General features: G+C 46.8%; 1 protein-coding gene across 1 annotated transcript in view; it reads right to left on the reverse strand.

The window, feature by feature from the left end:
- Positions 1-13,559, reverse strand: part of ttll7 (tubulin tyrosine ligase-like family, member 7) — a 173,083-nt gene that overhangs the window by 102,681 nt on the left and 56,843 nt on the right. The window contains exons 8-9 of the mRNA XM_056276406.1: positions 12,727-12,891; positions 1,178-1,336 (exon numbers count right to left, since the gene is read on the reverse strand). Coding sequence (XP_056132381.1) covers positions 1,178-1,336; positions 12,727-12,891 — 324 coding nt within the window. The remainder of the gene's footprint in view (positions 1-1,177; positions 1,337-12,726; positions 12,892-13,559) is intronic.

Raw genomic sequence — 13,559 nt, forward strand, 5'->3', positions numbered from 1 at the left:
ACATACGTGACGACCAAGTAGGCAGAAACCTTGTATCTGTCCACAGTATATGACAACATTACTTGTATGTGAGTTGTCAAACAGGACACATTCTGAAAATGGAATAAAATGCCACGAGAGACAACGGTAGGATTTTCCTCCTTCGCTTTGGGTACGAGGTGATTTAAAGGAAAGGAAACGCAATAGGAAAATCAGGGAGACAATAGCAACAAAAAAAAAATACTGTCATAATTAAATGACCCGAAACAACGAAACAACCTCCAACAGATTCAGAGACGGTGATAGTCACTTCTTAGGCGAGCGAGATGGAAATAAGTGTAACCGTTTATGTGCAGCAGAAGAAGAAATGAGCAGGTTCAGCTGAGATAGGGGCACGCGTGTATAGACAGACAAATCTTCCTTATTATACTGCACACGTGCACAGACGTGTGCAGCATACACATACACACACTCTGGCTGCAGGTCCACAACAGGTACTCACAAATATGGGAGAATATATATATATATATATATATATATATTACAGTGGTGGCAGGTGCTAAAAATTTTGGGGGCGGGGGGGCACAGTTTACCTTGGCGCAGCACACCTGATAGCTGCTTTTATGTCCACACAGCCACAGTTATTAAGAAGGACAATGCAGCCTATAGATTTTATCAGGGTTCGTAGACGGTGGATGATTGACAGTCGAGACGAGGCATCGTGGTGGGTGTGAACATGATTGACAGCCACGAGAATTGTCCAATCACATTAGATCAAAAAACATTAAAACAATACCAATTCGCTGCCAATAAAAGTGGGAGTGTCTGGGGCGCACAGAACTGAAGGAACCAATCAATCACCACAAGTCTGAGGGCTTACATAAGGTATGGTTTGGCCGGCGCCCTTCACCCAGGAAGTATATGTACTCAGACAGAAATCAACCAAATACCATTTGGGACCAATATTCAATGGCTGCTGACAGGGGCTCACAGACTGGAAAACACTTTTTTTTCATAATTATTTGCATTATGCAACTAAATTATATTTAACATGTTTAAGTAGATTTTCCTCTCTTGATGTTTGAAGGGGGTGGCGCCCAAGCACCCTGTGCTGGCCAGCTGCCACTGATATCTTACCCTTCAAACACACACACACACACACACACACACACAAACACACACACACATAGAGTCCTACCTCCAGTAGCCAGGGCTTCAGTTTGCGGTCCAGGATGATGTCAAAGCCCAGCACTTCAAAGCAGACACTGTCGCTCCCTGGTGGCTGACCGGGGCGACACATGCGGTAGGCGTGCAGCACATGAGGCTCGGCCACGATCAGTGTCTTTACTACCAGCTCCTGAAGGGCCAAACACACATGCACGCACGCACGCACGCACGCACACACACACATATGCAAAGACACCCAAACACACCCAGCGGAGGAGAGAGAGGGGGAGAATTACCAGGCTGAATTAAGAGAGGAGCACTTTAACCTTCTGTTGTCTTATACAGTGTTTAACAGCAGAGAAAAGACTCTACATGACCTTTGTTCACCCTGAAATGTGAAGACTTTTCCTGCAGTGGCCCCAACATTAGAAAAAGTGAAACATTGGTTTTGTTCATATTTCCATGAAAGCTGTACACCACTAGGGTACTGAGATTGTCTCGGGGTCATGTTTGACCCTAAGACACGGTTGGGTCATGTGTGAGTCTATAAAAACGAGGGGTGTCCACTGATTAAATGCAGTCTTTCTGCACTGTGAAGAGGGAAAACCCAGATAGTCACACAGTTTGTGATGAACGACAGCTTGTTTCTTCATGCAAAATAGACGTGGGGTTTAAAATTAAATGAAGTTGCTTTAATTTAGAGGCTTAATGAAGGCGGGTCATAAATGACCCGTAAGACAAGGGCAGTATACACAATGTGTGGACAACACAAGGGTTAAAATCTATTCAGAAGTTACGCTCGAGGGGGATCCAGGTAGCGTAGCAGTCTATTCCATTGCCTACCAACACGGGGCTCGCTGGTTCGAATTCCCGTGTTACCTCCAGCTTGGTCTGGCGTCCCTACAGACACAATTGGCTGTGTCTGCGGGTGGGAAGCCGGATGTCGGTGTGTGCTGGTCGCTGCACTAGCGCCTCCTCTGGTCGGTCGGGGTGCCTGCTCGGGGGAGAGGGGGAACTGGGGGGAATAGCGTGATCCTCCCACACGCTATGTCCCCCTGGTGAAACTCCTCACTGTCAGGTGAAAAGAAGCAGCTGGCAACTCCACATGTATCGGAGGAGACATGTGGTAGTCTGCAGCCCTCTCCGGATCGGCAGAGGGGGTGGAGCGGCGACCGGGACGGCTCAGAAGAGTGGGGTAATTGGCCGGGTACAATTGGGGAGATAAAGGGGGGGGGGGGAATCCAGAAAAAAAAGTTACGCTCATTAAGAGAGGAACCTCTCTTCTCGACAGGGACGAAAAAACGTCAAGTGATCCTAACTGAGAGTGTCCTGCCAATAGTTCCTCATTTCACTCGCAGTGAGGTCCTCCATCTGCCCTCCATCTGTGTCCAACAGGCTGATATCTGCACAAGTCAGTGTTTCGTGTGTAGTCATCTTGATCTGAAATAAAGTGATGGAGTGATTCAGGTCTTACTGTAGCGTGTTGATACTCAACTGGTGCAGGCTGTGACAATGGCGTAACGCATCATAGCCCCGTTTTACCAAGGTGGGACCACCTGGTGTGTAATGAACCAACTCCGGCATCGTGAGGTCGGTGTGTTGAAAAAATGCTACGGGGTTTCATAAAAAGAAAGCACTTGAATTTCACAGAAATGCCCGTACGCATGCGCTCACGCACGACACACATGCGTGCAAACACCTGCAGCATCTACAGTGGTTCATCTGCATGGCTGCAGGCCACTCTCACCCCTCTCTACCTGCTGTGTGTGTGTGTGTGTGTTTGTGTGTGTGTGTGTGTGTGGTCTTGCTCACTCGCTGGCCGTCTCACTACATGCTACCTGCCTGCTCCATCCCTCTGTCTATCTGGGATGAACACGCTGTCTCGGTGCCTCACGGCCGGGACAGAGCCGAGTCTCTCCCAGGCTGGCCCGGTGCAGCCCTGCTGCTGGCCCTCACCTCTGCCCAGTTCTGCCTGTCTGGCGGGTCCAGAGGACGGGTGGGGCAATCTGGACCTGGCCTGATAAGACAGCCCAAAAGTTTCCTCTTCCCCTTGTCTCTCAAGCTACAGACCTCTGTCCGTCCATCCCTCTGTTCACACATCCATCTATCTGACTTCCTGCATGTCTGTCCACCTGTCTCTGGAAACATCTGTCCCACAGACAGCCCGACACAAACACCTGCTAGCATCATCTCTATACCCCAGGCCACATAAGCTGGCCACTGTGTGTGTGTGTGTGTGTGTGTGTGTGTGTGTGTGTGTGTGTGTGTGTGTGTGTGTGTCTGTGTTTGTGTGTGTGTGTGTGTGTGTGTCTGTGTGTGTGTGTGTGTGTGTGTGTGTGTGTGTGTGTAGAAGAGGGCAGTGTTAGGGACCATTTTTTGAAAGGATAATGTTATTATAGATTTTGCCGTTCTGTTAATGACAAATCGCTCTGAATTTGCATTTCACCTTTTCCTCTTGTCATCCAGTGAATGAATTATTCTGTCAATGCAAATTAACGCACATCCACGGCCATTTCTGGAGCAGGGACTGTTTAAAATTCCCCCCAAAAAAACCTTGTCATTAAAACAGAAAGTCAGGGGCGCTGATGCAGAATGAGCCTGATCTATATAAAGTATTCTGAAATAAATCAGACCAAACAAAACAAAAGAAACAACAGGACACGTGTGAGCAGCATTTTACTAGAAAGTAGAAAATTCATCCATTTCATTGCCTTGCTTAATAAAGAATGTACGTTTTCTTTGTTTTGGCCCCAATTCCAAAGCCTTTTTTGTCCTGAAACATTACGTTCGATGGAAAAGTCTAAATGATGAAAAGGAAAAATGTCTTCACAGCTTGGCAAAACAGCAAGCACAATTACACAAAACTCTTTTTTCCTGTTCCCTGCTGATAGGACCAACAATGTAGAGGAAATATACACAGCCTCCAAATTAATTCTTGTGTGTATAACTATGTATATGTGTGTGTGTGTGTGTGTGTGTGTGTGTGTGTGTGTGTGTGTGTGCACGCATGTGTGTGTCTGTGTGTGTGTGCAAGAAATATATATATGGATATCCATCTATCCATCCATTATCCAAGCCGCTTATCCTTACACAGGGTTGTTGGAGACTATCTCAGCAGTCACTGGGCAGCAGGCAAGGACACACCCTGGACAGGCTGAAAGGCTTGTAATGACTGGCGGCCGCCAGGCCGACATACATACATACACACATACATACATACATACACACACACACACACACACACACAATCATACCTAGGAACAATTTAGTATGGCCGAGTCACCTGACCTACATGTCTTTGGACTGTGGGAGGAAACCGGAGCCCCTGGAGGAAACCCACGCAGACATAGGGAGAACATGCAAACTCCACACACAGGATGACCCGGGACGACCCCCAAGGTTGGACTACCCCGGTTCTCGAACCCAGGACCTCCTTGCTGTGAGGCGACCGCGCTAACCATTGCATCACCGTGCCACCCATACATACATACATAAATAAAAAAAATTATATATATGTGTGTATATATGGTTAGCCATGGAACAGGCGCTGCACACCTTGCCATATGCTGGGCATTGCTCTGTTCCCCGCCCATGCGAAGCGCCACAGTATCAACACGTGGAAAGGCTATCTGTAGCCATATCATATTGCCTCTGTTGCTTGTCTACAACCGGGGAATTTTTCTTGAATGGCTGCCTGAATGTTGCATTGACGCTGTCTATGCGTGGCCTTCCTTGGTCAACAGACCCCAGCCTCATATCTGTCAGCTCCGCAGCACGGCATGTCTCCACCGCAGCTGTCAGCGTTAAATCTTTCTCCCTCAACAAATGTCTGCGTGTGCCCTCATTTGCAATGCCAAGTACAACTTTGTCCCTGATCAGTTCATCTCTCAGCACCCCATAACCACATGTAGCAGCCTTCTCTCTAAGGCGAGTAACAAAACTGTCAATGGACTCACCATCCTCCTGTTTGCAACAGCCAAAGATGTATCGTTCATAAATCATATTCTCGGTGGGTTTGAAGTATGCCTCCAGCGCATCCAGAATTTTCTTCACATCTTTCTGCTCCTCCTCAGTTAATTCCAGATTGTGCTTGGATATATGCCTGCATTCAGAGCCCATTAGACTCCTCAGAGTAGCCGCTTGGACCTCCGCAGGTTTCTCATGCAGTCCTGTCGCTAGACTGTAATCCTCAAAATCTGCCCTGAAGACGTCCCAGTTAGCACTCCAGTCTCCACTGAGCTTCACTGGAGACTGGTATACTCGCTAACTTTAACTTTACCACACTTAAACTGGTAAGCTAATATCCACGTCCCCTTGGGAGAAAATGGTAAGCGTCGCTATCATTCACTCACTTCTGACATCAGGTTTCAGTGTTAAATATATATTTATATCATATATATAAATATATATATATGATTGACAGCTGATGATTGCTTATGGCATGAAACGGGCTTGTACTGTCTCATAATGAATTTACTTGACTCACTGGATTATATAGAAATATATATATATATATATATATATATATATATATATAAGTATGTAGTATATATGTATGCATGTGCAAAAGCATTTGCCCATGTGTGAGTGCTTGTGTGTCTCTGACTGACATACTGCTTTTGTCTGTGCTTGTGTGTGTGTGAGTGTGTGTGTGTGTGTGTGTGTGTGTGTGTGTGTGTGTGTGTGTGTGTGTGTGTGTGTGTGTATGTATTTTAGCAGTCATATCTCACATGCTTTCACACTTAAATGCAGCTGTGTGACTGTGGAGCCTATTGCACTCCATCCCAAATATTAAGTCATATCACTCACTCGCACAAACAGACACACACACAAACACACACACACATATTCGTGACCCCCCACAGCCGATTTATCGGCAAACAAACTTTCTGACCATGACAGTGTGCCAAACCAATTCGAGTAAGTAAAAAAAGTCCCGCTTGCTCTGTCCATACAGGAACAAAATGAGGAGGTGGGATGGGGGCTGGAATGGCTTCTGAGAGAAAGACAGCAAGCAGGAGAGAGGGCAGAGTCTAACACAGAATAGATAAAGAGAGAGAGAGATAGGCAGGGAGGGAAGGTGAAGAAAAGAAGAGGAATCTCAGTGAAGCTTGGAAAGAGAAATAACTGAGGGGAGAGAAACTAGGGTGGTGCTGGGAGGATAACGCCCTGTGGACGAAACGTACAAAACAGAAAAAAAGAGGTGGAAGCCATTTGTGATGACAGAAGAGGAGCAGGAAATATACTAGAAGAGGTTGTAACATTTACTTTTTAATGGCTAAAAACCTTGAACAAGGCATAATGAAACATGCGACAACATATTTTATTTGAAAATGTCTAATATTGTGTTTGTTTTTTTAGCTTTATCCATAACTGTTCTCACTTGTCTGAAGAACTGTGAGGGAGTGGTCTAGTCCTCATCAATATTCAAGAGCTGACCTTTGAGTGACAGGTACAAGCAGGGTAAGGGAAGGCGGGGTTTCATAATCATCTCCGCCAGACGGATTGCCTGGAGGGGATTATGTGTTTGCTTGTGTGTGTGTGTGTGTGTGTGTGTGTGTGTGTGTGTGTGTGTGTGTGTGTGTGTGTGTGTGTCCACAGTTAATCTCGCAAACTACTGGACCTATCAGCCTAATGTTTTTTGTGCACAGTTATGATTGTATGATGAAGAACATCTCATGTTTGCAGTGATTCATCGGTGGTCACTCGGGGTCGAGTATGACTGTCCTCCTTCTAGGTCAGGGGTCGGGAACCTTTTTGACTGGGAGAGCCATAAAAGCCAAATATTTCTAAATATATTTCATTGAGAGCCATATAGTATTTTTAACGTATAATAAATTAAATATGTCTTACTTTTAATGCGACTTCTGGTGCTGCATGGTTTTGCTGATGGCCTTGTAGTCTGGTTCATACGTGGTGAGGTTGAGCTTCATGCAGGCGTTGAGGCTTCCATCAGTTAAACGTGAGCGTAGGTTGGTCTTAATGTTCCTCATATGCGAGAAAGACTGTTCACATGCATATGTAGAGCCAAACATGGTCAATACGGCAATACTCACACGCTGCATTGTGTGGTATGTCACAGGAAGCTCGTTCCAAGTTTTAAGAATCAGCTGGTCTTCAGGTTGAAGATTTTTCATTTCTGTCCACTTGTGTTCCCTCGCCAGCTCTGCTCGCTGTCGCGCAAGACTTTCCAACTCTCCATTAAGTGACTTGAACTTACTCATCCACATGTCTGATGCCTTCAGGTCAGCAACTTCCAGCTCAAAGTCTCCGATAGAGACCCCGGGGATGCATGTCAGGTCGATTTTGTCCACTGCACACTCATGTGGATGAGTGATGAACTTGAAAAGACCAGTGCGCGCACGAAATTCTCCAAAACGTGCTTTGAATGACTGCAGGAGATTGAACGTAAAGCCAGCTAGCTGCTGGAGATCCAGATGTTGAGTGGAGTCACTTGCTAAGCATGCATCTCTAAATTGTTGCAGTCTTTCAAAGTGCAGAAGACGACCTGTTTCAATGTCCCTGAGAAAGACTTCCAGCTTGCTTTCAAATGCAAACACTGCTTGTTGAAGGGATGAGATTGTATTTCCAATACCTTGCATTTTCACATTGAGCTGGTTCAGATGGCCAGTTATGTCCACGAGATAGTGAAACTGCAGGAGCCCGTCAGTGTTGTCTAGCTCAGGATGCTTGACGCCTTTCATTTCAAGAAAAGTCCGGATTTCACTCAGGCAAGCTGCAAAACGGCTGAGCACCTTCCCCCTTGACAACCAACGCACGTTGCTGTGTAAAAGCAGACCGGGATAATGATTCCCAACTTCTTCTAACAGAGCTTTAAACTGGCGATCATTTAAAGCTCGGGCAACAATAAAGTTGACCACTCGAATGACCAGAGACATCACCTCGCCAAGCTCCTGGCCACACGTCTGAGCGCAAAGCGCCTCCTGGTGCAGGATGCAATGAAAACTTAGGATGGCTCTCTTTTCATGTTCACGGAGAAGCGCTACAAATCCTTTGTTCTTCCCCAACATACAGGGTGCACCATCAGTACAGACAGAAATAAGTTTATCCATCGGTAGTTTTTTTTCTTTAGCAAACTCCATGAAAGACATGAATAAATCCTCTCCTCTTGTTGTCCCTTTCATTGGCAAAACAGCCAAGCTTTCCTCACGCAGTGTGTCACCTGCAGCATACCTGGCAATGATACTGCACTGAGATAGATGGCTAACGTCTGTTGACTCATCTAACGCGAGAGAAAAGTATGTCCCGGCGTTTATGTCCTTAATTTGTGTTTCCTCGACTTGATTTGCCATCATGATGCTACGATCGTGCACAGTTCTTGCTGACAGGGGCATGTCTTTTATTCGTTTGATTATCTTGTCTTTATTTGGGAAGTCATCAAACAGTTCATTGGCCACATCAAGCATGAATGTTTTGGCATACTCGCCATCTGTGAATGACTTTCCATTCCTTACTATTGCCAAAGCTCCCGCAAAGCTAGCGGAATTCCCGTCACCTTGCTTGGTCCACACACGTAGTTGCTGCTGACTCGTCTGCACTCTCCGCTGTAGCTCCTCGCATGCCCTTTTCCTGCTGTCCCCCGCTGGATATTTCGATGCAAATGAAGCATGGTGCGTATCGAAGTGCCGCTTTATATTTGACCGTTTCATCGATGCAATTTTATCATTGCATATTAGACATACCGCAGATCCTGCTCTCTCCACAAATGCAAATTCCTCTGTCCACGCAGCCTGGAATGCACGGTAATCATCGTCTTTTTTTCTTTTCGCCATCTTTTCCGTTACAAGGGTTGAAGCGGATAAACTAGTTGGCTATCTGATAAAATTGATTTCTTCACCTTTACAATGACCCGGACATGCTTGCGAGCCATTGGTTCCCGACCCGACCCACGGGTGACCCGTGACCCGTGAAATTTATCTTCAAAACTAATTTCTGTTTACTTTAAAATGACACAGTATTATTAAGAAATATCACAAGTATTTTAAAATCAGTTCCAAACTGATTTTTTTGAAAAAAAAAATTTTTTCAACTCAAAATTGTCTGGGAGCCATATGCCGTCACCGGAAGAGCCATATATGGCTCGCGAGCCATAGGTTCCCGACCGCTGTTCTAGGTCCTTGTGGGAGGACACCTGCACGTGACAGCTTTTTACATGGAATGGCTGATGCACCTGCAGTCACCACACGGTCCTTGGCAAGGGGTGGTCAGAGTCCAATGGCATGGAGAACCAAGACCATTGGGGACCACCCTCTGTTGCAGCCTTCATCCACCTTCACTGCTATTGTCTTCTGCCAGTTCTGCCATTGAGGTCTTTGTTGGATCGCACTTCGTCTGGAACCTCCCCCTGGACCTATCCGCCTTGGGTGACCCTACCAGGAGCCAAGCTCTGGACGGCATAGCTCTTGGGATCAGCAGTACACGGAAGCTTTTCCACCATGACAAAGTGGTGATCCAGGAGAAGTTGCAGTGTTTAAAAATCTTTGAAAAACGTAGCGGTCTATTTTGTTACCTACCAACACGGGGATCGGCAGTTTGAATCCCCGTGTTACCTCCGGCTTGGTCGCACATCTCAAACACAACTGGCCGTGTCTGTGGGTGGGAAGCCCGATGTGGGTATGTGTCCTGGTTGCTGCACTAGCGCCTCCTCTGGTCAGTCAGGGCGCCTGTTCAGGGGGGAGGGGGAACTGGGGGGAATAACATGATTCTCCGACGCGCTACGTCCCCCTGGCGAAACTCCTCACTGTCAGGTGAAAAGAAGTGGCTGGCGACTCCACATGTATCGGAGGAAGCATGTGGTAGGCCCTCCCTGGATTGGCAGAGGGGGTGGAGCAGCAACCGGGGAGGCTTGGAAGAGTGGGGTAATTGGCCGGATATATTGAGCTACTGTAGAATGTTGGTAACAATAATGTTAAAATATCGTTGGTATCATCCATACTTCCTCATTGTGTAAGGCAAGACCAAGCATTGTCTTCATATCATATGATTAATTTTATAGTTTGCTCTATGTGCTGAGACCAATCATAGCTGCATAGCCTTTTTTTATTTTTTATTTATTTCTGATTTTCTCCCAATTTAGTGGCCAATTGATCCCTATTTTAATTCAAACACCCACCCTCGTACTGCATGCGTTTGCCAACTGCATCTCTCCGGCCGGCAGTCTCGAAGGAGACGCCTCCCCACTTTCGTGACAAGGCGACTCCAGGCCGAACCACTGTTTTTTCCGACACACACAGAGACGCATTCACGTGACAAACACAAGCCGACTCCGCCCCCCTCCAGAAGACAGCGTTGCCAATGATTGCTGCTTCATCGAGTCCGGCCATAGTCGGATCTGATGAGACCGGGGCACGAACCCCAGTCCCCAGTGGGCAACTGCATCGACACAAAGCTGATGCTTAGACCGCTACACCACCGCGGACTCCTCAGCTGCATAGTCTTTTAATTGATGCAAGACAACTTCGTGACGACTCGAGAACTTGGGTTTTTCAGGAAAGGAGTACTCGAGTTGTTTATGGAATCATGGAACCCCTAGTCCGCTACTAATCTCGCATAGTACTGGGTCTGTCAGCCTCATATTTTGTGCACAATTATGACTGTATGATCAAGGACCTCTCGTGGTTGTGGTGATTCAAAACCTTTGATAAACCTGTTTTATAACACAGTCGAGTGCTAACTCCTAAGCTGGTTTGTCACCAAGTCTGGGCACCGGAGACAGGGAGATACGTCAGGCAGGGATCGGCACTCTACTGAGTGCACGCTTCTCATTAGATGATGGGATTGATTGGCTATATGTAAATGAGCGGCTGATAACATCATGACTATCAGGAAAAAAAGATCAGCTGAGAAAAGCTGAACTGAGGAGCTCTTTTAAAAAGAGAAAAATACAAATACTGAATTCTCCCTTTAATACTTGCATATTTTTTTCCGTAGAAAGAGACAGCATAAAATACTACATGACGATCAAATTATAAGTGATGTTAGGAAATATCAATTTAGGTCTAACCATAAAACCAAAGTAACAAAGTGACATCTCATGTAAAAATTAAAATGTCTTCCAAAGGTCAAACCCTGGCAGAGAGAGACCTGCAAACAATCAAAACCAGGGAACCTTGTCCAACATGGACCAGAAAAAAAGAGGTCTACAGGAGGAACAGGTGGATGTGTGTGTGTGGGGGGGGGTGACATGGGCTGGTAGGACAGAACATAATAACCATTTGGATTTCAAGGGGCTATGTACGCTGATGGCAACACAATCAGACAGACAGCAAGCAAGCAGACAAGGACAGCCTACTGGACTATGGACTGAGAGAGAGAGAGAGAGAGAGAGAGAGAGAGAGAGAGAGAGAGAGAGAGAGAGAGAGAGAGAGAGAGAGAGAGAGAGAGAGAGAGAGAGAGAGGTGAGGGAGAGAGAGAAGACAGAGGGAGAGAGAGCGAGAGGGAGAGCGAGAGAGAGAGAGGGAGAGAGAGAGAGAGAGGAGAGGGAGAGAGAGAAGACAGAGGGAGAGAGAGCGAGAGGGAGAGCGAGAGAGAGAGAGAGAGGAGAGGGAGAGAGAGAAGACAGAGGGAGAGAGAGCGAGAGGGAGAGTGAGAGAGAGAGAGGGAGAGAGAGAGGAGACAGAGGGAGAGAGAGCGAGAGGGAGAGGGAGAGAGAGAGAGGGAGAGAGAGAGGAGACAGAGGGAGAGAGAGCGAGAGGGAGAGCGAGAGAAAGAGGGGGAGAGAGAGAGAGAGAGAGAGAGAGAGAGAGAGAGAGAGAGAGAGAGAGAGAGAGAGAGAGGAGAGGGAGAGAGAGAGAGAGAAGACAGAGGGAGAGAGAGCGAGAGGGAGAGCGAGAGAGAGAGAGGGAGAGAAAGAGAAAGAGAAGACGGAGAGAGAAAGAGAGGGAGAGAAGTAGAGAGAGGGAAGGAGACAGAGGGGTAATGAAAAGGAGATGAGTTGGAAAGCATGACAGAAAGAAAGATATGACTACCTCTCATGACAATGAGATGGAGAGATGAGTCAGACCAATGAAAGGATCAGCTGAAAGAGGGGCAAGAGAAAAAGAGTAGAGAAGAGGAAGGGATTAACCAGGTGACCACAACGAAATCATTCAAAGACTGAATTAACTAAAGGTGGAGAGGGGGTGAAAAGGTAGATAAAAACAAACTCTGATAAAGAGACGACACAGATCAACAAGGGAGGTTTCATTTTTTGTTTTGTTTTTTAAATCGAGTCAAGATGGATGGTCACTCTTCCACAAACAGCTTTTCGCCGGGCTTTTCCTGACGCTAAAAAAAACGCCTGCAGCTGCTGTCATAAAAGAAGCCATCACACCTCAGAGGGCTCCAGTGTGTACTGCAGCCACAGTGTGTTTGTGTGTGTGTGTGTGTTTGTGAGCTGGTTTGGCCAGTACATGTCTTGAATGCCCGTGTGTCAAGGCCTGCGTGCCAACAGAAGCCAGCGAGAGTTGTTGCGTTTGACGGTCAGCCCCCCATGTTTTGTTATGACGCTCAGCCGTGTTTGCTTCCTCTAAGCGTGGTTGTGTGTTTGCGGTGTGCGTTTTGTGTGGATGAGCCACTTACAGAGACGTCTCCCCAGAACTTGGCCACGTCGTAGTCGTTGATACGGAGGAACTCGGTGAACCAGCTGATGGACCTCTTGCTGCCTTTGTCCGCCGTCTCGTCCCGCTCAAAGTTCTCGTTGTGTTTGTTGACCGAGTAGTTGGTCAGGTGCATGTACAGCTGGCTCTGTGAAGACAAGTCAGTGTGTGTGTGGTTCATTAAGCTTTATTTTTCCATTTGTTACAAGACTTTTGACATTGTGCTGCCCGCACCAAGGGATTTTCAAAATCCTAGCAACGCAGGACACCAGGCATTTAATGACTTCTTTCCCTTCCTAGTTGTGCACACACGACATAATTAAGAAAGGGCAGGGATCACAGGGACAACATATTACACAACCGACTGGACAATTCTGCATGGAACGATGCGCCATCACCAAGCGGTCTGCAGCAGTTGTGTAGCGCACTGCAGAAGCCGAGACAACAGATCTGAGAAAAATCCATCCATCCATTATCCAAGCCTCTTATCCTGCTCTCAGGGTCGGGGGGATGCTGGAGCCTATCACACTCACACACACACACACACACACACATACACACACACTCACTCACGCACGTACGCACACACACACACACACACACACACACACACACACACACACACACACCTAGGGACAATTTAGTATGGCCGATTCACCAAACCTACATGTCTTTGGACTGTGGGAGGAAACCCACGCAGACACGGGGAGAACATGCAAACCCAATTTATACTTTCACAGGACTCCCAGATTGGTTTAAGACTGGATCACAACTGTCTTTGTCCACAATTTTTCTTTTCCCCCTCCCCCCTTTTCT

Source organism: Lampris incognitus, chromosome 3 (assembly GCF_029633865.1).
Source record: "Lampris incognitus isolate fLamInc1 chromosome 3, fLamInc1.hap2, whole genome shotgun sequence".
NCBI lineage: Eukaryota > Metazoa > Chordata > Actinopteri > Lampriformes > Lampridae > Lampris > Lampris incognitus.